At 45.1% G+C, this 25,651-nt stretch overlaps 1 protein-coding gene across 1 annotated transcript; it reads right to left on the minus strand.

The window, feature by feature from the left end:
• Positions 1 to 937: 937 nt before the first annotated feature.
• Positions 938 to 25,087, minus strand: si:dkey-91i10.3 (cytochrome P450). Its single transcript, XM_039755233.1, has 9 exons — positions 24,713 to 25,087; positions 19,545 to 19,735; positions 16,767 to 16,963; positions 12,270 to 12,467; positions 7,780 to 7,943; positions 5,001 to 5,167; positions 4,839 to 4,920; positions 2,493 to 2,696; positions 938 to 2,131 (listed from the first exon to the last, which is right to left on the minus strand). Exons 1-9 carry the CDS (start codon positions 24,965 to 24,967, stop codon positions 2,015 to 2,017), a joined length of 1,575 nt encoding a protein of 524 aa, XP_039611167.1. The 5' UTR covers positions 24,968 to 25,087; the 3' UTR covers positions 938 to 2,014.
• Positions 25,088 to 25,651: the final 564 nt, after the last annotated feature.

Consider the following 25,651-nt stretch of genomic DNA (forward strand, 5'->3'; position numbering starts at 1 on the left):
TGACCCTGTATTCGGATTCAGCGGGTTAGAAAATGGATGGATGGATGGACTTGTTAAACTTGGAACGCCTTTTGATGTTCGCCTTTTTGCCGTTCCCTCAAGTGCCATCTTTCGTTGATGTAAATTCCTGATGTATAAAGAAACAATTTTGTTTGTGTCTTCTCAAGCCAGAGGTTTACGGACATCCTCTCTCTTGAAGGTCCATTTTGTGTACTTTGAGCATTTAAAGTTGTACTGCCATGGACTCGCACCACAGAGTACTGCAGTGTGCAGATTTGAGCGGCCCCCAACCCCTCCTAGTCTCAGCTGTGCAAAGACTTCTTCTGAACACTGCAAGCGGGGATTTGCTGTGTGGACGGGTGGAGTGTAGTGGTGGCACAGCACAGACAAGGTGGGGGCTGAAGGAGAGCGAGAGCTCCGTCGATGTCACCACTGAGTACCCCACATGCAGTGTTCAGAAGTGCTTCTGCCGGGCCAAGACTAGGAGTCCTCCTATTAGCTGTGAGGAACTCTCCTCTCCATCAGAGGTTGCAGGTTCATGACTGACCAGTGGCAGCCCACCACAGTGCAGATCTGCAAACTGAAATGCTTTGTGGTGCAGGTCCACTGCAGTATAAAAGTAGTTTTGAACTTGAACTTAAAGAGTCCCACTTGGGGCCTTGAAGCCTGCCATTTTGAGTTTAGGGCGAGGCTTCCTGGGGATGAGGCCTATTTCTGAGGCAGATTAATTAAGTCCTGTTTTTCATGGTATTTTTGAGGTGCTCTTGTACCCCCTTTTTGGACTTTTTTGCAGCAGCTTCATAACACACATAATCCACCAAGAATGACGTGGCAGAATGTAAAACAAACAAGAGAGGCAACAAAACTAATCCAGTAAGTCAAAATCAATTTCAAAATACAAAATGAAACCTACTTGCCTCAAAGCCCTAGCAAACAATTAGAATGCCACCGAAATAAATTTATTAACTTGGAGAGAACATGAAATTGCAACAAAATTGGTTTCTCGACTTGGTTTCTAAAGACGGAGCGTCGCCCTTCCATTGGCCCATTTTATTTGAAGGCGGGTCCTCCTACAGTATGTCCGCCTGCTGTATGTGGTGCCCTCTCTTCAGGTTCTCTCTTGTCCGCATTCCGTGGCTTAACACAGACATCTTCTTTGGTGCTTTCACCAAACTGGGGCTCCACTTTCATTTTACCAAGCCCACAACCTCCCCTCCATTTACACCCAATGGCCACCACCTTGTTAAAATCAATGCCTGTGGTAGGAATGGCTGCCACTGTAAGACTCTTCACAGTGGGGTCTTTTCTTGGTAAAAGCAATCTAAGTGACCTCTTGGAGGCCCGAGGACCTGTGGGGGCCCCTCATCCTGATTGTCTTGAATGTGCTTATGAAGTGAAGTTGGCGGTGCCCCAAAATGAGGCTTCCCTTTGAGGATTAGAGAGCTGACAACAGGAGATGACAAAACTTGAAGGGGGGTCCGCATTCATAATTGTGTTACCAGAACATCAATGAGCCTCGGCCAGAAAGAGAAATACGTTGAGTGGCTGAAACTTCAAACCAGGGCGGTCCAAGAGAGTGAGGGTCAGCCATGATGATGACCACAATGAGAAATGAGCGCGAGCAGGGAGGCGCCAAGGGGCCACTGATCACATGACTGCCTCGTATCCCAGCTACCTTGGCGGGACTAAGGGACCACTGCATGGAGGAGGCTTGGGCCCCCACCTGGATGTCCTCTGTGTGAAGTCTGCATATTCATGCTGTCCGCCCACCCATCTGATGAAAAGGGTGTCCATCTTGGCAGTGCACCTGCCTTGACCACACTGCTGGTGGGAGAAACTGACAGCTGGGTGACATCACTAGCGACAAAAAGAATGCGAGTCCTGAATCGATGGATTAGCAGCTGTGAGGCCCTCTGCTGCATCATTGACTTGCTGCTGTGCTCCGGCCTCCATTTGCAGCTTTGTCTGCTGGGAATCAAAAGAAAGGAGGAGGGGGGGGCGGCCTCACTCGTGGCTATTGGCGGTCCAAGAACTGCAGGTTGATGGGAGTACCGGGAACCAACAGCGTCCTGGTCTTTGCTTCCACGCTGAGTCCAGAAGGGTCAGGCCTCACCTCAAAGTGCCTGATCAGCTGCAAAAGACAAAAGAGAAGTGGCTTTAGATTTACTGTGGAATGTAATGAAGTGAAGGCGCTATATACCACAGATAGATAAGAAAAGTAACATGCCAGAGCTAAAAGAACTGAAGGTGCTCATGTCTCACGAGACTCTACACACAGACAGGAAGAAGTTAATGAAAGGCGCTATATAGATATATAAGTAAAGCACTTTCACCATAGATAGGCATTAAACACTATGGATACCCAATAAAAGACGCTACATACCGTAGATAGCTGGACAACTAGATACTAAAGGCAATATATACATGAAAGGCGCTATATACAGTATCCCACCTGGGTCTCATGCTACTTTTTGTTTTTTGCCCGCACTTACCCGGGACAGCAGGCAGTACATCTCCAGCTCTGCCACTCTCTTGCCCAGACAGGCACGAATGCCAAAGCCAAAGGGGATGGAGCTGAAGGGGTGCTGCTTCATCTTGTCTCCACTCCGGAGCCAGCGCTCAGGCAGGAAGGCCTGGGGATCAGGGAAGTGCTCCTCTTCGTAGGACACGGCGTAATGGCAGAGGTGAAACAGAGTCTGTGAGAGCAAAGAGAGGAGCAGAGGAGTTACGCCAGGCTGGCCCCCTAATATAGAGACATGTCTAAAGTAGAGCAGGGGGCGGAGTCTGGTGGGGTAGCTGATGTTTATTGAGCATAAATGGGAGGAGCTACAGCCCACTCACACAAGACACTTAGGGTGGGACCGTCTCCTGCCCAGCTCAAGCCCACCTGCTTGCTGTACCCACACACTGGGGATGGCATCCAGTCAGCTCCACGGGCACACCAAACGCAACAGGAAGTGGAATTTATGATCCCAACAAATCCCATGGATTCTGTTTTGATAGTAAAGGCGCTAATTGAGTTTGTAATTTGGCCAAACACACTGTGACACTTTGGTCCTGTTCATTCATTTCTCCACATGATGGCTTCACTAATAAAATGCACAGACACACACTCACATTAGGTGGCGCTGTGACCCAACCGTTGGTCCTGCCATGAAAGAATATGGACAAAAAAACTGAGAGATGGAAAAAGCAACATTGTAGACAAAAAGCTAAGCATGGAGGACAATTAAATGGGCGCCTAACCCTGAACATTCTCACAGCCCCAGTAGATGTTTGGAAGAATCCACAATCTAGGATGGGGTCTTCAGGGCAATGCCAGCCGTCGCTCTTATGGATTGGCTCTTAGTTCATTTTGTTCTTGGAGTCTGAAAACTTTTTTTTTTTTTTAGCCGCTGATCCCGAGTCTGCCATCAGTTTTGTGTTCATCGTCTGACTTTTATTGCTGTTCATTTATTTGGGCCGTTCTTGTCACATTTGGATTATTTACACCACCGCCAGTTTTGCCATCCGGTTGTTAGGACCACGGCGTGATGTCAGAGGGCGTGTCCTCCGAGTAATGGCGCGACGGGTTCAAAGGTGGCAGATTTGAGAATTTCCTCATCCGAGTTTGCGGATTCTAAACACCACTTTGACTTTGATTTTTGGATTTGGTACCAGTGGTAGATCTCCTGGTTTTCGACTCTCCTGATTTCTGACTACATTTATTCTGTCGGTCACTTTTACTGATGAAGCAAGTTACTCTTATGCTAGACGTCTCATCTCGTCACATCTTCTCACCCGCATTTCCTGCTGAGGTTCCAAGCAGGTCAGCTCAGACTTTTCCATACCCAACTTCAGATTCCAGCTCTTCCTGGGAAATTCCCAAGTCAGCCAAGAGACAGAAGCCCCCCAGCATGCTTCAGGTCTGCAGTAGGCTCTGGGCCCAGTGCAGCTCTGGTGTGGAGGGCTTCCTTACCAAATGCCCAAACCACCTCAATTGGCACCTCTGGATCTGACTGGCTACTCCAAGACTCCCCCAAATTGATGAGCTTCTCACCCTGTCACGGAGTGTCAGCCCAGCCACCTTGTGAAGACACCACAGTCCTGCTGCTTGGACTCGTGATGTCATTCTTTTGGTCATTACCCACAGATCACGACCACACAGGTGAGGACATCGATGTTTGCCTGTAGCCTGACCACAGACCGGTATGGCACCTGCCACCACTCTAAACCGGTTGTCGGTTGCATGTTCCCTTTATCCACCACTCATGAACAAGGCCCCGAGATACAAGAACCCTTCCATTAAGGGCAGTTGTCCCTCCGCCACATGGAGTGAGCGGTCCACTCTTTACCGAGACAGAACCAGACTTCAGAGCTAGAGGTGCTGATGCTCATCCCAGCCGCTTCACACTCAGTAGTGAATGGCTTGAGTGCCAAAGGTCACAGTCAGATGAGACAAAGAGGACCACATCATCTGCTGCCCTTGGACTCCACTAAGAGGACACCCACCTTGATATCTTGTCCTTGAAAACCACAAACGGGAGTGGTGATCGGACACAACCTTAACAGAGTCGGACACCCACAGCGAATGAATTCAGACATGGCGCTCACACAGGGGACGTACAGCACACTGGAGTGGTCTTGGTACCCCACAACACGTGCATATGTACATGGGTCAGTGATCGATTTACAAGTTTAAATTTACAAATATAGAGTTTAGGACACCACACAATGGATGATTAGCATACCCGAGGAAAACAATAGGATGATCATAATAAAAAGACGAGGAATTCCACTCAAGGGGGCAGCTTCTTGTTTTTAAAAGCCCCCCTGCTCCCCACGGTCGTTCACTGTACCTTTTTAGGAAAATAGTAACCACCAACCACTGTTTCATTTTCTGCAACAACCCGGGCGTTTCCGGGCACCACGGGATACAACCTAAAGGAAAGCCAGAGGAGCATTTTCAATTACACAATTACATCGCATTGCATTCAAGCACAACAAGCAGAGCGACTTACCGCAGAGTTTCTTTAACAATGGCCTTTAACCAGGGCATCTTGGCGAGATCTTCGGCTTGCGGTATCTGACCTTTGGGACACACCCTGTTGACCTCATCGCAAAGCTTCTCCTGAATGGCTGGCTCCCGGGCCATATGGTACAGGGCCCATGAAATGGTATTGGAGGTCTGTGGAAGTATCAAAGAGCAGATGAGCCATCAGACTTGCCACCCACAATGACATCTTTTTTGGTCTTTGCCAACTCCTCCACCGTAGACTTGGGCTGTGACAGCTGAATGTCTCGTCCAATCAGCTACACAGTTGTGTCTCTGGATGTTGGCATTTTGAACATCATAACCATTTGAAGACAAAAGAAAAGAAGGAAATGGTGAGTGACAGAGGGAAGGAGAAAACAGCGTGCAGATCGATACGTGAGGACATAAGCAATGGTGTCTTTGTTAAGGGACATCCAGCCCAATATCAGTACATCATGCAGAAGACAAAGAAGAGGACTAACTTCTAAGGTGACCGAAACGGCTCAACAAGCTGCTGCTCCCCAGAGTCTTTCCTTTATGTCTAAAATTTCTCACACTCATTCTCTTTAGATCTTGCCGACATCATGTTGGCAGGACTCCTGACCAATGAGGGGAAGATGCTGCCGTTGTTCAGTACTGGCCCCGCTACCGGCCCCCATTAAAGATGTAAAGAGCTCTACATGTCGTCATTGTTCAAATATTCTCTGCGATAAACAGAAGTCCCCTTGCAAGTATGCGGAACAAAAGAACGTTTGACGAGAAAGCAGCTGCAGGCCTACAAAGCCACCTTCATCATCATCAGACTCCTGGAAGGAGATACAGTAAATCCTCACTATCTGCGGATTCCATTTCTGTGGTTTTGGTTATCTGCTATGATAAAAACGCAACTCATTTCACGACAGCCACGGCCTACTTGTGCCTTAACAAGACCAAGCGCAGCAGTAAGAAAAATCAAAAGAGGCCCATCGCATGGCAGCGATACATAAGATGGAGCAACAACAGGTCTCTGATGCTCTTGGGGTTGGGGTTAGGCTTAGGGTTAGCAGTAAGACTTTAAGACCCTTTTGAGGATCAACAGGTTTCTACCTACAGTGTGAAGGTTCAAAAAAACATGTGCAAAGCAAAATGAATGCAACACTACAGCCTCTCATCTGTAGGATGTCACCAAAGAGGTACTGAGCACACCACGGTCACACAGTGGCGTTCCTATAGGTTGGTGCCATTTCATCACACACAGCTGCAATCTGCAAAATTTCACATTTAACTCAAGGAACCTAACAAATGCAAGAGAAACAATTTGCTGATTTGCTAGAGCTTCTTGTGCTGCCCTTCTCTGATTGGATCCTGCTAACACTTCATTCACGGACTGGTCAACCTTCATGGAAGAAAACCAAATTCCAGCATAGAGCACATAGAGGAGGTGCTTTCCATGGCAGTTGTTGTATTTATGCATTATGTTGCACTTTGTACAGTTTAATTGCTCCACACACGCGTAAAAGGTTTACCAGTCACTATAGTTTTGTGATAAATTTGGTAACCGGCAGAGTAAAATCCCTTCAAGCTCTGGGGCTGCATGCAGGCTACTCTGAATGGATCAATGTGTAGCAGTGCTACCATTACTTAGAACTGCATCTCCCAGCAGTCCTTGCAGGGGCTGTTGGGGTCAAAGGTGGCCAGAGGGGCTTAAAAGGAGGGCAGGGGAGGTAGAAGGAAAAAAGTTTTGTTTGTTTGTTTGCTGATTGTATTTATCTGCTGAACTGCCTGTCGTTCACCTGCTTTACGTCTTCGTGTCCTGGATTGTGTTGTTTGTTGGGGTCTGGATATCATTTGTCTACCTGTTTACTGTTACTGAGGACGTTGTCTGGATTCATTGGCTTTCACGGAAGAAGGAGCGCTCCTGAACCATTCATCTGTCTTCATACTTCAGCAATTACCGGTAGGACTGTGTTTTTCCATTTCCCTCGCTTCATACAAATCGCTGGACATAACTTCACCGCTGATCACTTCATACATGGACTTTACTGCGCGTTTGTCGTGTTTATCTGTTAAATGTAATATCGCCGAAGGGATCAGGGGTGGTATTATTGTTTTCATTGAGTTAATTTAATTTCATTATACTTTTTTATCGTTTAAGTTCCCAGTGTGTTTTCTTTGTTGTCTCTGTAGTGTGTGTGTGTCGTGCCAAGGCTGGGGTTGTCCCTGGTAATCCTCGTATAAAATAAATAAATCACCGTCACTCACGGCGGTGTGAATCTTAGCGGCTTCTGTCCGCTACAAATGTATCTGCCCGCCATCGAGAGGAAATCGTGATGGAGACCAGGGCTTGCAGTTGGTCCCCATGAACAAGGAATTCCTAGTAAGAGAGGGTCATAAACTCTCATTGCATAAAACACACTGCCCGGCACTTCTACCGGCTAGAGGGTTTAGTGAGGTCTTTGGATCAGACCTTCTGCACTCACTCGAAGATGATGGAACTTGACAATAAAGTCACAACAAGGTGAACCTGCGGAAGGATCATTACTGAGCCTCAAGGGGTGGGAGTGAAGGGACGATGTGCCCACCCGACCCCATCCCCTCCACCGGTCTTCTCCCCGAGTTGGCCTCCTGTAAGAACCTAATCCCATTTCACCCATAGAATCAATGCTTCAGTATCTGTGGTTTCATTTCCACAGGGATTTCCAGGAACGTAACTGACCCACAAATCATTTGGATTTCTTGTTAGAGCCAAACAACCATTTCAGTGAGCAGTAAGACAGAGAGCTTACCGTGTCGACCCCGGCCAAGAGCAGCTCGGTGATGCTTCCCAGGATCTCGTCGACGCTCATCTTCTGGCTAATGAGAAGGTGAGTGAGATATTCACCCTCCACCTCCTCGCCTTTCTCCATCTTCTCCTTAATTTCCACCACCTTAGTGTCGATCAGCCTTTTCGCTGGGGAAACAAGAAGGGAAGAGAAAGACTTTTCAGATGGCAACTGCACGGGCCGGCCTGTCATTCAGAAAGCGGGGTCTCTGGCCCACTGCCATCAGCTGTTATGAGGATGCACTCCGTCATGGTGTGGTGCCAGGGTTTCATCCCTGACTTTTAGTTTTAGATATTCAGAGGACAGGGGAAGAGATGACCCACTGTGGAAACCCCTAATGGGAGCAGCCGAAAGAGGAAGAAGAAGAAGAAGAAGAAATCATTTAAAAATATTCTTTCATTACTATTGTGATTGATTACATTACAAAGAAAGCTTTATTTAAATTATGCTAATAACACTTGCACCTTGGGCAGTGTGTGTTGAACTGAAGGGGCGGGGCCACCTCCCACTACAGCTACAGACTCCACCCCCAGTGCTATTTAGAAGCCCAGCGGCCCCCAAATGACGGCCGCAGCGTCGTCTGCAGTGTGTGGTTCTCGACTGTTGTGTTTTCTTCTCTTATTTTCTTTAAACTTTTGCTTTTGTTATTGAATTACAGACTGGTTTGCATTTTAGGCATTGGAAAAACAAATGCGTTTCATGCGCATATTTTGGGTTTTTTTACTTTTTTTTTTTGTACCCTGTAGAATCCATCTAAAGGATCATTTGATCTTCTTTTAATTTCATTTCTGTTTTCTTTCCTTGTCAATATGGCGCAGCTTAGTGTGTCAAGTGACTACGATTGCCGCATCGATTACGCCACTCTAAGTGCATTCACGTGAAAAAGTAAGTACACCCCATGAAATGTTTTTTTTCTCTTTTCACGTATGTGGACGCTTAACGATTTGATCTTCATTTATTCTACAGATAATGGTGATAAAACCAAGAAAAAGAATGAAAATTCAACTTTGCAATAATTTACTCATCAAAAAATGAACTGATATGCCGTTTCCATCTGTGGTAGTAGCAAAGATCATCTCTTGGCTATAATAGCTGGCATTGCCCCCCTCAAGTTGCCATTTCCTCTCAGAAAGTTCTTCCTGCTCCTCCATGCAGTTCGAGGGGTGTCTTGTGTGCCCGGTCCATTTCAAATCCCCCCACAGTACCTCAATGGGATTCAGATCCAGGTTTTGGCTTGGCCATTCCAGAACCTTCCTTTCCAGACCTTCCCTGGTGGATTTCCTGGTATGTTTGGGGTCATTGTGATGTCACCACCTTCTGACAGATGGTCCCTCAAGCAATGTCTGGTTCAACGAAGAATTCCTTGTGGATTCTGTGCTGGAGAGCAGCCCAGGCCCTGGCAAAGCAAAGAAGCCCCCAAACCAGAACAGCTGCTATCAGGTTCTGCTGGTCAAATGCCCTCTTTAGGTTTCGCCAAATATGTCTTCCTGTACCTGTGGTCAGATAACTTGTCTTGTTTTGGTCTTTCTTGGACACACATGACCGTCGCTCTGATGCTCTTTCCAGTTTCCTCCAGCAGACCTTCCATGTAGATGTCATTTGTGCAGACACCTTTTAATGGTGGGCTCAGGCACTTTGACGACAATGGTGGCTACCTGGGTGGTCTTCTTCGAGATTTCTTCTGCCATCTCATGTTTCTACTGTTGGGCTAATTCTGCTGGGGTGGCCTGGCCTGGACAAGTGGTTTGAAATCCCCCCTTGTAAATGATCTGCTGGACGGTGGAATGGTAGATTACTAATTGCTTGGAGGTCTTTATAACTTCCTTCCCAGACTCCTAGGCTTCTAGAACCTTCTTTGTGAAGGCCTCAGAGATCTCATTCAGTCAGGTATGGTGATAACAAACTTCAGGCCAAATGACATATCTGATTTAAGTGAGAGGACCCGTTCAGATGAGGTCCTCTCTAACGAGGTTCTAACCCTTTGCATCTGATTCTAATTTGAGACGTGTGAGGTGATGATAAATGGAGGGCAACACGGACTTGAAATTTGCCTTTGCGTTAAATGAAATGATACAAAGGACCTCAAAATGTACATTTGCCTGATGTTTGTTGTATTACATCTTCTTTATCTATTGACACTGCTGTAATGAAGATCAAATCCTGATATGGCCACATAGGTTTAAAAACACATTTCAAGGGGTGCATTTACTTTTTCACATGACTGTACGGCGGTGGTCACCTCATACTTTATCCCTTGCTAGATTAAACTCCCTGCCCGTGAATCTCGGTGTATTTAGTTCCCAATCCCAGTAGGCCCTCAGATCAGCCACAGTTTTTCGTTTAAGACCCCGACTTCAGATTCTCGACTTCGTGCTTTGATTGTCTTCTCGTTTGCCACTTTTCTGGCTTTGATTCGTTTTCGACTGATTACGATTTACGCCTCATGTGACCATCTCCTGGTTGTTTTCCTCACAATAGATCCTTCGGCACCAGAGTGTCATAACAGGCATAACCTTTTTGCTTGTGAATATTCTTTTGTGTAATTAAATCTTTAAATATAAAAGAATGTTATTTTGTTATTTGGGCCAGGGGTTTTACTTTTCCCCTCGTTTGATAAGCCTAACCTTTTTTTGTTGAGCCTGTGCAGGCCTGGGGCCTGCTTCTTGAGATCGGGTCGAGGCTCGATTGGAGTTTCATGTTTTCAGCAGACACCCACCCACAACACTTGTGTGCCAGACCCTTTAATGGCGTTCACTGCTGAGGGAGCATTTAGAACCAGCAGGGGGAGCTCTAGGGCGATGGCTCTAGAAAGGTCTACAGTCCTGAGCGACCTGCCTGGTAGCCTGTCGGGTTCAGCCAATAGCTGCTGTCCCGCAGAATGGAACTGGCGCAGGAAAAAATACGAAACTGACCAGAAGAAAAGAAAGCGAAGGTCGAAACTGGGAATTACGGAGCCTGTCATGGAAACCTAACAGTGAACCGCAAAGTCAAAGTTGAAGATTTGGGGTGAGGGTTACAAGGGAACTCATTGCACAGAATTGAGGGCCTGTTCACAATCTTGGATGAAAAACAGGTGACACATCAGGCTGGTGACGTCACAGGCTGCGCTCGTCTTTGTGTGTCCCATTAATGTACAAACTGCCCCAAAATGCCTTTGAAAAAAAAATAAAAATGTTAAAACCAACGCAAAATTATTCATGACATCTTTAAAAAAAATGTTTAATCCCAAAAACCATTATAATATTTGGGTGTTCTGTGATGAAAGAAAGCTAACGGAAAACGTAACGGAAGTCTCAGCATAAATTAGAACCATGGCAACAGCAAAGAGCCAATCAGATTGCACAGAACCCTCCTGCTATTACCAGTCCCACCAGGATGTTTCTAACCCACCGACCAGAGATGCCCACTGCCACTTTCTTATCTCTCTAAATGTCTGCCCTTCTGGTCCGGTGGTATTCCTTCTACTTTTCGAATACAATCCCCCGTATTCTTTCCAATTTTCCGGCTCAGGGGACGCAGGGCGGGACCCCCCACATTGACGCACACACACCGGGCCAGTTTGGACGTGTCAGTGGACCAAACCTTCGCGTCTTTGATGTAATGTGGGAGGAAAACCTGAGCTCCAGCAGAACCGCCACAGTGACATGGGTAGAACATGCAAACCACACCGACAAACGCCAAGGCGGGTATTTGAACCCCGGGTGCTGGATGGGAGAGTCAGCAGCTCAAACCACTGCACCACCCTCTGTGTCAGAACTTGATAGGGTTCATCACTATGCCCTACAACGCCCCCTGTTGCCCACAACTGCACTTCTAACATCCTGAGGCTCCTCCACTACTCCTACTTTGTAATTGTCACCATATTGTGTACCAATGGGGCAGTTGTGGGGCCTGAAGATGGGGACTCTGCACGGTGCCCTCCCTGTCCAGGCGCCTCACAACCGATTTTCTCTTTCTGCTTTATGAATATTCTTTGGTGCACTGGTCGAGGACTGAACCCCCAGTTTTATTTAAACACAGAAAACACCACTGGGAGGCGCTTGAATCGTTCTTCTGTATTACTCAAGATCGCCTCTAGGGGGCGACAGTGGTCATATAAGAAGGTTAATTCCACCCACTTTCAAACTGGCTTATCCAGCGTTGGGATCAGATGGTTAGGTGAGCCCAGTGACAAAACAAACTCTAAACTAGCAGACTTGACCACCGTGAGTGGGCTCAGACCTTAATATGCAGCCCACTCACAAGCAATGGTGCACGTCGACTCCATTGGATTTGAGAAACTGAAAAGTTCACTATGGACCTTAATGGGTTTTGAATGCCAGCCAATATAAGTCCTAGAAAAGGTCTGGTTGTGGTGAACTGGCACCCTTCCCAGGGATTCTTCATGCCTTTGTGCCCAGTGCTTGAATTTGGGAAATTAATGGATGGATGGATGGAACCTGCTAGTTACTCACCGACTTTGAACAGATGATCCCACACCGCCACAAAGCTCTTCCAGAAGGGAAGGTACGGCCAGACAGACTTGGGGAAGAGCACGAGTATCGGGGACAGTCGGAACATTTCTCCCACCGAGTCAATGAACTGCTGCGTCTCCTGCGGGATGTTTTTCTCTAGGCAGCCCATCCTGGTCTCAAACAGAACATAGCAAATACCTTAAAGGAAAAAAAAAAGAACAGTCAGAGCAAGGTGGACATGCCATGGTGGTCTGGGCTCGAGTATTCAGCAACAAGAGCTTCTCAACTGCGGGGACACACCAATCGATGTGCACGCCAAGGCTCCACGTGGCAGGCACCTACACTTTGTTCTGTTTTCAATCCCATTCAAGAACATGGAAACCCGGACATGCCCATCACCACTGCCACTGCCACCACGGAGAAACACACAAACATTCAACATCCTCTGTCTGCCACAGCTGGACCCCCTTAATCAAGTTCACTAGCGGTCTTGAGAGCTCAACCTTAGAACACCCCCAGGTGACAAACAGACTGGGAGGACAGATAGACCTGAAGGGCGCTATATAATAGGGACAGACAGACAGACAGACAGACAGACAGCGGAGAGCTGCCTCTGAATAGCACTTCATATTAGGCCAATAAGAGAGATGAGTCTGAAAGGCACCACAGAAAGTGTATAGAGAGGTCTGAAAGGCACTATATAGTGCAGAATGATTGATCTGAAGGGCACTGAATAAGAGAGACAGGTGAGTCTGAATACTCTATAATGGACAGATTGATAAATAGGGAGATGGGTCTGAAAGACACTATAAAACGAATGGATGTAAAAGGCACTATACGATAGAGACAGACACAAGAGTCTCAATGGCACTCAATAACAGATAGATAGATACAGTGGTGTGAAAAACTATTTGCCCCCTTCCTGATTTCTTATTCTTTTGCATGTTTCTGATCATCAAACACATTTAACCATTAGTCAAATATAACACAAGTAAACACAAAATGCAGTTTTTAAATTATGGTTTTTATTATTTAGGGAGAAAAAAAAATCCAAACCTACATGGCCCTGTGTGAAAAAGTCATTGCCCCCTTGTTAAAAAATAACCTAACTGTGGTGTATCACACCTGAGTTCAATTTCCTGATTACTGCCACACCTGTTTCAATCAAGACATCACTTCAATAGGAGCTGCCTGACACAGAGAAGTAGACCAAAAGCACCTCAAAAGCCAGACATCATGCCAAGATCCAAAGAAATTCAGGAACAAATGAGAACAGAAGTCATTGAGATCTATCAGTCTGGTAAAGGTTATAAAGCCATTTCTAAAGCTTTGGGACTCCAGCGAACCACAGTGAGAGCCATTATCCACAAACGGCAAAAACATGGAACAGTGGTGAACCTTCCCAGGAGTGGCCGGCCGACCAAAATGACCCCAAGAGCGCAGAGACGACTCATCCGAGAGGACACAAAAGACCCCAGGACAACGTCTAAAGAACTGCAGGCCTCACTTGCCTCAATTAAGGTCAGTGTTCACGACTCCACCATAAGAAAGTGACTGGGCAAAAACGGCCTGCATGGCAGATTTCCAAGACGCAAACCACTGTTAAGCAAAAAGAACATTAAGGCTCGTCTCAATTTTGCTAAGAAACATCTCAATGATTGCCAAGACTTTTGGGAAAATACCTTGTGGACTGATGAGACAAAAGTTGAACTTTTGGAAGGCAAATGTCCCGTTACATCTGGCGTAAAAGGAACACAGCATTTCAGAAAAAGAACATCATACCAACAGTAAAATATGGTGGTGGTAGTGTGATGGTCTGGGGTTGTTTTGCTGCTTCAGGACCTGGAAGGCTTGCTGTGATAGATGGAACCATGAATTCTACTGTCTACCAAAAAATCCTGAAGGAGAATGTCCGCCATCTGTTCGTCAACTCAAGCTGAAGCGATCTTGGGTGCTGCAACAGGACAATGACCCAAAACACACCAGCAAATCCACCTCTGAATGGCTGAAGAAAAACAAAATGAAGACTTTGGAGTGGCCTAGTCAAAGTCCTGACCTGAATCCAATTGAGATGCTATGACCTGCATGACCTTAAAAAGGCGCTTCATGCTAGAAAACCCTCAAATAAAGCTGAATTACAACAATTCTGCAAAGATGAGTCGGCCAAAATTCCTCCAGAGCGCCGTAAAAGACTCATTGCAAGTTATCGCAAACGCTTGATTGCAGTTATTGCTGCCCAACCAGTTATTAGGTTCAGGGGGCAATTACTTTTTCACACAGGGCCATGTAGGTTTGGATTTTTTTTTTCTCCCTAAATAATAAAAACCATCATTTAAAACTGCATTTTGTGTTTACTTGTGTTATATTTGACTAATGGTTAAATGTGTTTGATGATCAGAAACATTTTGTGTGACAAACATGCAAAAGAATAAGAAATCAGGAAGGGGGCAAATAGTTTTTCACACCACTATAGATAGATAGATAGATAGATAGATAGACAGAGAGGTTCAAATCAGTGTGCCCCTTCACCGGACTCTTCCTGGCATTGACGCCTATTATCCTGTATCTCGTTATCCTGTTCATTGATTTTTTTGGCTTTGTAAAAGGCGCTATAAACGATACAAGCCCACTGTCTGATGGTAGCTATCATCTCAGCTGTGTTTCACGTCAGGTCCTGCACTCTGCTTTTCTGTTCATTGTTCTTCACAAAGTTGGCAGCCTTGAACTTTTGCCTGAATTCTTTCCTTATCAGGGCTGAGCAGGATGACCTCATGGCACCTGCCAGCCCCTGCATTTCATTATCAGCTCTGACTTCTGTGCCAACATGTTAACTTGCTGGCCTCCTGTTATCATCTGATCTTTAGACTGCTGCCAGTTTTGCACTACAAGCTCATAATTTATTTTATCTGTTCGGTAAGAAGTGCCCTACAGTGAACTGCCATCCTGTCCAGGGCTAGCACCAGCCTGCTGCCTGAAGCTTGTGGAATGGACTATGCCCACTTCCAATGACCCAGAATTTTAATTTGTGTTTGTTAATTTACAGAATCCAAAGAAGCAACCAGGCTGAGTCCTGGGAAAAGAAACAGAGAATGTGGCATGGAAAGTGTATATAAATGGCTGTGGTTCAAACAGACATGCAAATGCATGTAATGTGGGCAGTGCCAGCAGGGTGATTACTTACATGAACAGCCAACAATGGCAATACTCAAAGTACAGTATATACACAGTATACTGCGATTGATGCACAGTTACATCAGAAAATCGACTCGTGAGGCTGCTGGCATTTCAAGACAGCAAACTTCATTTCTGACATATCAGAAATTCTTCTAATCGTACGACAGCCCAATCGTAAGATGCAATAACGCCTCTCATACTGCACGTGATGAAGCTGAAATAAGGGCCAACCTCGAAAAATCAGTTGTGACTGCAAATCAGGCTTAAAACTGCACAATGTAAGCCCAGCATAAAACGCCTCGTGAAGTTAAATCGTAGAAAATCGACAGAAGAACTCACAGCTGTGTGTAATAATGGAGATTAACAGCATCTCAGCACGTAAAATGTGATGGGAACTTCTATACTCTGTTATATAGCGCCTTTTGTCCATCTATCTATCTATCTTTAATATAGTGCCTTTCATCTATCTATCTATCCACCTGTCTTATAGTGCCTTTCAAGTCCATCTGTCTGTCTGTTATATAGTGCCTTTCCTATCACTCTATCTATTATATAGTGCCTTTTATATGAGTCTATCTACAAATTGCAGTACATTTTACTGGACTTGTATCTTCACACAATTGTATTGCACTGACTGTCACTCCAACTGTGTTTTATTAATAAGTTGCTATTAATCGTGAAGCAGGCAGCCCTTTCCATGTAGTGGATACGGCTAAGGACTTCAGAACCTGCAGCTGTGGATTCGTATTCCGCTACTGTCACCACTGAGTGACCCCGAGTACGTCACTTCACCTGCCTGTGCTCCAATAGGACAAACCGGAGAAATGGAGCCAATCGTATCTCATATGTTGCAAATGTCAGCCCAATAGTAAAATGCTGATGACGTATCCTCCTGCTGTGACGGCCACTTTGCTCTGAGTGGCACTCATCACTAACGGTGGGTACAGGGAGACGTGCTGGTTGAGCTCATCAATCGCGTTGGTATTTAAACTGGCGGCTCCTTATCACTTTTGTCCTCGTTCCTGTCTTGATTGACGTTCATTTCTCATTTGCCGCCATCAGTACTCTGAGTCTTTTTATTTTTTATCTTTGGTAGTGCAACAGTAACAAAGGGCAGAAACCACCCAATCATCACTCAGAACTCAGTGTTAGCCAATCGCATGGACTTTCTGAGCTCTGGACACAGGGAGAGCCCAGGAGGCCCCTCAGCTTGAAACTAAAGCAGGGTCTGTACGGTATATGCTAACCTAACGCACCGTCGTGCTGCCCGCCATTTTGCCACCCATTCACGCATCTTCTGCAGCCACATACGCAGCAGCCTACCTTCAAAGGCAAACTTGTAAAGCTCGCTCGCCATGTCTCGGACCATAAGCCCGTTCTCTTTTTCTCTCAGCCAGCCGATCTTCTGGATGAAGTCCGTCACCACGAGGTTAATGGCAGGAGAAAAAGTGGAGACGTGCTTCGGCTTGAGCATCTTGGGGTTCAGGATGCTCCGGATCCGCTGCCATTCAGGCCCCATTCTGAAATGATGAAGAAAGTTGGCATTGTACTTAATGATTTTAGATGTTATTAGTTCTGCAGACAATTCAGGTGCCCACAAACAATGGTGAGCTCAAAGGAAGTGACCCTAAAAAGCAGCAAAGCCGTATAAGAGGCGGGCATCACCCTGATTGAAGCATGAAGGATTTCCACCATAATTAACAATTAGACAGACATGTAGAGAGATCATGAAGAGCAGTGCCAACATGGCACAACCCCTTTAAAAAGCCCCCACAGGCCTTCCTGCTGGCTTGAAAAAAGAGAAGAAATATAAAGAGACTTGCAGTAAAGACGAACCGGCGAGGGTCTGCGCCACTCATTTATTGTGTCTTTGTGTTAAGAGCAGCTTGTGGAATATTAAAAGACTAAAGTAAAAGGAGTGAGAAGAGAGTCGGCAAGAAGAACGTGACGGTTAGAAAAATATTTAATGGGCAAAGAGAGAACTGTAACGTGCAGCGGTGCTACTGGGGAATGAAACTTCAACTCCCAGCAGTGGGGACGAGGAGGCTGGCATGACATTTGAAAAGAGGGCCAGTTCTACAGAGAAGAAAAAAAACGTCTTGTGTGTCTGGAGTGACCCGTCGGTTTAGATAGATAGATAGATAGATAGATAGAGTGAAAGGCACTATATAATAGATAGATAGATAGATAGATAGATAGATAGATAGATAGATAGATAGATAGATAGAGTGAAAGGCACTATATAATAGATAGATAGATAGATAGATAGATAGATAGATAGATAGATAGATAGATAGATAGATAGATAGATTGAAAGGCACTATATGATAGATAGATAGATAGATAGATAGATAGATAGATAGATAGATAGATAGATAGATTGAAAGGCACTATATGATAGATAGATAGATAGATAGATAGATAGATAGATAGATAGATAGATAGAGTGAAAGGCACTATATAATAGATAGATAGATAGATAGATAGATAGATAGATAGATAGAGTGAAAGGCACTATATGATAGATAGATAGATAGATAGATAGATACATAGATAGATAGATAGATAGATAGATAGATAGATAGATAGATAGATAGAGTGAAAGGCACTATATAATAGATAGATAGATAGATAGATAGATAGATAGATAGATAGATAGAGTGAAAGGCACTATATAATAGATAGATAGATAGATAGATAGATAGATAGATAGATAGATAGATAGATATGAAAGGCACTATATAATAGATAGATAGATAGATAGATAGATAGATAGATAGATAGATAGATAGAGTGAAAGGCACTATATAATACATAGATAGATAGATAGATAGATAGATAGATAGATAGATAGATAGATAGATAGATAGAGTGAAAGGCACTATATAATACATAGATAGATAGATAGATAGATAGATAGATAGATAGATAGATAGATAGATAGATAGATAGATAGATAGATAGATAGATAGATAGGCGCTAGGCCTGACCTTTACATTCACACGCAGTGAGCTCATCTCTGGACTCTCCCTCTGTCTCCATCACTTCGTTTTGTCATTTGCCGTTTTTCATGGACTTTGTGGTTTTTGTTAGTAATTTGTGTTTATTGTATAATCAGCGTCAAGGGAACTGGAGTGGGATAGATAGATAGATAGATATGAAAGGCACTATATAATAGATAGATAGATAGATAGATAGATAGATAGATAGATAGATAGATAGATAGATAGATAGATAGAGTGAAAGGCACTATATAATAGATAGATAGATAGATAGATAGATAGATAGATAGATAGATAGATAGATAGATAGATAGATAGATAGATAGATAGAGTGAAAGGCACTAAATAATACATAGATAGATAGATAGATAGATAGATAGATAGATAGATAGATAGATAGATAGATAGACTGCAGTTTGTGTAGTTATTTTTTGTTATTTATTGATTACCATATGTACTCGGGTCTTGAATCCCGAAAAATCAATTATAAAATCAGACCCTGACTTATATGACCGTTTAAAAATCCATCCATCCATTCATCATCCAACTGGCTATATCCTAACTACAGGGTCATGGGGGTCTGCTGGAGCCAATCCCAGGCAACACAGGTCATCAAAGCAGGAAACAAACCCCGGGCAGGGTGCCAGCCCACCGCAGGGCACGCACACACACACACACCCACACACCAAGCACACACACTAGGACCGCCTAATGCACCTCTCCTGCATGTCTTTGGACTGTTGGAGGAAACCCACGGAGACACGGGGAGAACATGCAGACTCCATGCAGGGAGGACCCGAGAAGCAAACCCAGGTCTCCGAACTGCGAGGCAGCAGCACTACCCACTGCGCCACCGTGCCGTCCCCCATTCAAAAATGCGACACTTAATTATTTTTGCTCGCACCAGTTTCTCAGACACGTTGAATTTTGTTGCAGCAGCGCGTTTACCAATTTGTTTCTCCACTTCAACGAGTTTTCATTTCTTTTTCAAGTTGCCTAAGTTTGTTTCAGAATTCCAGTCTACTTATTTCATTTTCAATTGAATGACCCCTCACACTGTCACCACTGGGGCTGTGTGTGGGTGTCAAGTGGCACTTACTCAGTCAGGGGTCCGTATGCCTGCTTGCGCAGTTCCCGATATCCCCTCCAGTGTGGCATGTCTGTTCGGATCGGGTATTTGCCTTCTTGTCTGATCACTTGTTCTATCAGTTCTGCTGACGCCACGTTGACCACCACAAGGGGGCCATACTTGGATTTCCAGATTGGGCCGTAGATCTTCTTGTGTTCAATCTGTCAAAGAGAGCAGAGCAGACGTTTGATTCTTCACTACTTACTGATCCTGTCCCACACACACGTCACAGACTCACTTTTTCTTTAATTTCCATAGGGAGGCATGGCGGTGCAGTGGTTAGCATTCTGCTGAGAGCAACAAAGAAGCCACAGCACTAAAAGTCACAGCAGAAATGGAGTGGACGCCAGAAAGTTTAATGCCATGCCAAGTGGATGAATGTCAGTGCTTCAACACTGAAAGGAGATCAGACCTGCAAAAACTCACACAGAAGGCCAGAGCTGCACTCATTTCAGGTCCAGTAGAGTTCTAATGGAGACGCAGCATGTCGGCAGAGCCCCCTCCGGCACCACGAGAACCAAGAGTGTGTAGTGCCTTTCATGTCCACTTGTTATATGGGGCTCGGCCATCTACCTGCTTATCTAGGAATTACATTGGGCCTCTCCCAAGGATCTATCTGTCTATCAACTTTATAGTGCCTTTACTCTTCATCTTCTTATCTACTACTAGCTGTCCCTTGTGGCTCCACCCACGTAGCAGTGAAACAGGACAAACTTTAAAAATCAATAAAAAAATGTAATAATGACATTGATATTGAGAAGAATCTAGATCGATAGCTTTCGTATCTGAGGGCGTCTTGATATACAATATTTTTGGTTTTGCTATCGGGGCGAGGACACATAGGCTTCCTTGTGGAACTAACCCGGGAGAAAGCGAAGTAAAGCTGACCCTGTGAGAAGCCTGTGAGCTCAGATCAACCCCTGGCAGCTTGAGTGTCTGCCCCGGGGTCTTGTGACCGGGAACTGTAATCTGTTGAACTGAAAAGGCGTGTCTGTCACGATCAGAGGAATGCGAGGGATTAAAACCGTCTCGCCAAAGCCACGTCAGACCGACTCCAACGGAACCTGGTGCGCGACTGGCGAGGGTCCCACCCGCATTCTCCTTCCATTGGCCCGCAGCTGCTCTGTCGAATAGATAGATAGATAGATAGATAGATAGATAGATAGATAGATAGATAGATAGGTGAAAGGCACTATATAATAGATAGATAGATAGATAGATAGATAGATAGATAGATAGATAGATAGATAGATATGTGAGAGGCACTATATAATAGATAGATAGATAGATAGATAGATAGATAGATAGATAGATAGATAGATAGGTGAAAGGCACTATATAATAGATAGATAGATAGATAGATAGATAGATAGATAGATAGATAGATAGATAAGTGAGAGGCACTATATAATAGATAGATAGATAGATAGATAGATAGATAGATAGATAGATAGATAGATAGATAGATAGATATGAAAGGCACTGGCGTCTTCCATATCTATCTATAATATACTGCTTCTCCTTGTTCCTAGAATATATCTTTTATATCTATTATATGGTGCCGTTCCCACTTATCTACTTACCTATTATATTGTGCCATTTCTAAGTATCCCTCTATCTAGTTTATAGTGCTTTTCATATTTATCTTTTATGTTATCTACTTATCTGTTCAATATATGATACCTTTTCTAAGTTTTCATCTATGTAGTATTGTAGTATATAGCGCCTTTCCCATCAGTCTACTTATCTATTACATCATTTCCTTCCTAGGTACTTAACTATCTATTATATAGTGCCTTCCATATCTAATTATCTATTATATACAATGTCTTTCATATCTATATAGAATAAACTGCCTTTCCTAATTATCCATCTATTTATTATATAATGCCTTTCATATCTGTCTATTATGTGGTGCATTTCTAATTTATGTACTTATCAATCTAAGCTGTAGTGCCTTTAATATATATTCACTATACAGTACCTTCCAGATCTATAAAAGATCCACGGTGCCTTTCTGACTTTTCTGCTTATCTAATATATAGCGCCTTTCCTAGGTACCTCCCTCTCTATTATACTGTGCCTTTCCTAAGTATCTATCTAGTATAGTGCCTTTCATATCAATCTATTATACAAGTAGTCTTACTGTCACATGTTCAGAGTTCAGTCAAACTGCCGCCTGGAATCAGACATCATCTGGCCCAGTATACTAGATCCATCAGGCAGCAGTGCTAACCACTGTGCCACCGTGCTGCCCTCTTTAACTAAAACAGTAAAGTAAACCCACTGAGCATCAAATCCAGTTTAGAAGTGTCATGGTTGTGTGTGTGTGTGTGTGTGCGCACATGTGTGTCTATCTGTGTCGAGCTGTGTGTGTGTTTATGTTCCCTTTTTCCCACAATAATACCACCCTGGCACCCCAGCAGTTAAACATTTCCATTGAACTCCACCATTTTCTCTGAGGTGCCTTCCCCTTCCCAAAGCCCATGAGGGTCCTGCCTCTCCAAGTAGCTCGTCCCAGTTATATGGTGGGCATTGATGTCCCAGAGTGGCAGGCTCTGCCTTTCAGTGACTTTGTGTGCTTAACCCATTAGGCAAACAGCTGGCAGCGTTTCACTTGAACTCTGGTGGCCTCGTCTCTAACCCTGAAGTCCCCTTTCACTCCACGTGACACACACAGTGTGGCTGCCAGTCAGGCTGGCCATATATTCCCCAGCCAGGTCTTGCCAGCCTTGCCTGGTGGTAGTGTGCACTGTGCAAGGCGCTGTATAGGGTAAATTTCTGCTGGGAAGGCCCACTCATTCACCTTCCCTGGCATTTTGTTATTTCACCTGAGCCTGCTATGCCAGAGTTGGAAATGTCCAGCCTCCCATGCAGAGTTGGCTCCTGTCTTGTGCCCAATGCTGCCAGAACAGGCTTCACCCACAGCCTTTTTTTATTCTATGTGTGTGCACGGGTCTTGTTGGCATTGAGGAAACATGCAAGTAAGAATATTGTTGCATTGTGGGCACCTGATGAGAAACTTGAATCTGAACTTGCAATGCATGAAGGGGGTTTGGGAATGGATGGGTGGAATGAGCAGGTTCAGAAAATGGAGGAGACAGACAGGATGACAAATGATTAATGGCCACCGAGGACGATGACGCACACACCGTACTTTACTGCCCACCCATTTTACACTTTGAATGTGATGGCGCTCGCAGCTTGCACACTGGGAGTGGCACTATAGCAAAAACATCATCTGAAATGAATGCCAGTCACACCCTAAGACACTTTTTAAGGTTAAAATGCCTGCAGGGTGTTCAGAAACAGAGGATGTGACCTGAATTCATGTATTTAGACTGAATGACAAATCTCAAGCTCGCCAAGTTCAGGGACTGAACGGTTAAACGCTGACTTTATATAGCGCCTTTTAGAGGTCTGCTGTAAATGTTTCTTCCATTCCTACAAGGTGAAAATTGGCAGGTTGAACAGGTCTCTTAAGGTCACACCCCAGCCCACCGACTAGAGGGGTCCTGCCATTTGTACCACCAGAACACTGGATTGGTATAATCAAGAGCATGAGGACACTCCATCCATGCCATGAAACCTGCTTTTCAGGTACGGGCATCCAGACCAAAAAATTAAAGGGGTGGTGACCCAAAAATTTAAAAAGTACAGGTAAAGCCGACTGTATTAGTGAAGGGACTCAGGTTTGCTAAATGATCCCTCTTGATCCCACCCTGTGGGCATCTATGCCATTGATAGCAGGAGCATGACATGACAGAGGGGATGGCAGTCCACTGCAGGGCACAAACAGAACGGATGAGCTTAATAAACAATAAACTGTGTAGGAGTGGAGGACACTAAACTTCAGCCCAAATCACAATAATTAAGATAAGAAATCACAAAATAAGAGCCGAGTGCCCAGCAACACACCAGAGATGTCTCACTATATACTGTATGTCCCATTTTGTGCCCCTCACACCCCAAAGACTCTAAATGTGCCCTTCACAGCCCAGTGTCCCCATGTCACTGCACTGGGGTATCGGGATCCATGCACGCATAAACCACACGACAGGCGCCCCCTGCTGGCTTCGCCGGCATTTCTTCCAGCGGCGACCCAAGCTTTTCCTAGGTGGTCGTCTGGCCAACATGCTTAGCTTCAGGTGGTTTACCTGTTCCGACTTGCAGGTGGTATGGCTGCTGAATAAGTAACAGCATAGCATGGGGAGGACCGAATCGGGCTAAATGACGGTCTACTTCCATCTGATCCAGCGGGGGTTCATGCTTTCAGTGGTCACCCTGCTTTAGACATCAGGTCCAGGGTGGGCTTTAACATTTTGGAGGCATCGAAGCCAGGATGTGAACCTGACTAGAAAAAGGCAGGTTGAGAAAAGCAGGGATGGGAGGGCAAAGAGCCCAATCAGTCTTTCTTTACATAGTGCCATAAAACGCGGGCGGGCTAGCAGGAAAGAGCAGGCTCATTAAACATTACACAGAAAAGAAAAGCCTACAAAATGTTGGGTAAGTCCCTAACAGCCTGCGCCATCACAAGGAAACCAAACGGGATAACAAAGGCGGACTTGACGCTCTTATTTAAGGCGACGTAACAACATCTGAGGCACCTGGGGGCGAAGCTACAGGGGTCTTGCCGCCCCCACCCCTCCCATTCAGAAGCCTCTATTCGATTGAATTATCAATCAGTCGAGCTGTTTACTGTCAAGGGGACCCCGGCAGCCCCAGACCTTACATCACTCATGAATGAATCGAGTTGCGCTAAACCTCAAGAGGAACTCTGGTCTATCAGCAATGAATCAAGTCATGCTAAACTTCAAGGGACTCCGCCAACCCAGGGAACTCGCCTCCAGTCCACAAAACGTTTTAGAACTTCAAAATGGCAGGCATGCCCACTTAGTTATTTATCAGCCACCCCCAATTTTGCAATTCCTGGCTTTGGGGCTGTGAGACACAATTCGCCGCTAAACGCTGCGCCGCCCTCCATGCCCACGGAAGTCTCCTGGTCATTTTTCAAGCCTTTTCCGTCGGCATTTGCTAATTTTAATTCTGTTCTGGTTTCCGTACTTTGTCACGAGGAAGCGGAGATCAGGAGTTAAAGACGCCGTTTCTTTTCGGGCGGAGGGGCTTCAAGCATTTACCTGCATCTGGTGCACTTTATCAAAATAGCCTTTGATGAAAAACCAGTATAACGACGTCGGAAAACTCGGGCCGTTCAATTCTTCAATGCTCTTGAATGATGTCCTGTCCGACAGAACGGTTGAGGTAGCGGCAGAAGAAGAAGAGGTGCTGGTTGAAGAAGACGAGGAGCGCTTATGTTGCTGCGCCCATATTGTCGTCCTGCACACCTTAAGCGGCGCTCTGGCTGCTGCCCGGTGGAACGACGGAAGGAGCATGGCGATCGATCGACTGATTGACCTATCGATTGATCATCAACGGGCGAATCAGACGGAGGTCAGGTCTCTATGAGCTGGTAGCCAGAAGTGCGGCTTTAATTTAGCGGGTGCAGAAGGTCTATCGCAGAGAGGACACGTCCCCTTTTCGACGTCACGACGGATGTGCCCGCCTCCTGCCGAACTGTTGTGACCTACGATCTCACATTCCTGGAATTTGTGTTTCTGAGAGCCTTTAATATGTCAGTAAGAGATCGAGGGGAAAAAAAAAAAACATGAAAATAAACTAGGAAAACTGAATGGAGAGATCGGCACGACTGCAGACGTCACACAAGAAGCTAAAGGTTAATGAATATATAAATGAATAAAAAAGTAAATTAAACTGGAACCGCATTTCAAACGCGCTGTAATATGAAAAGTCCTCGTTTAATATTATTATTTATTATTATAGGAACAGCTTCATTCAGTGAGAGGAAGGGCAAGAAAGGCAACTGCCTGGAGCCGCACAGGACAGTGACGGCCTGTCCATAAAGTCATTTGGGTTGAATTCTGGGGTGTCTTGCGATGGAGCGCCCCCTGCAGTTCACACTACTCAGACGTGCCCCCTAATCTTGAAACCTCTGGATTCTCTGGTTCAGAAAAGTTACCTTGAAAGATTGTGAGAAATTGAAGCCAAGTCTTACTAAA

This window comes from Polypterus senegalus, chromosome 6 (assembly GCF_016835505.1).
Source record: "Polypterus senegalus isolate Bchr_013 chromosome 6, ASM1683550v1, whole genome shotgun sequence".
NCBI lineage: Eukaryota > Metazoa > Chordata > Cladistia > Polypteriformes > Polypteridae > Polypterus > Polypterus senegalus.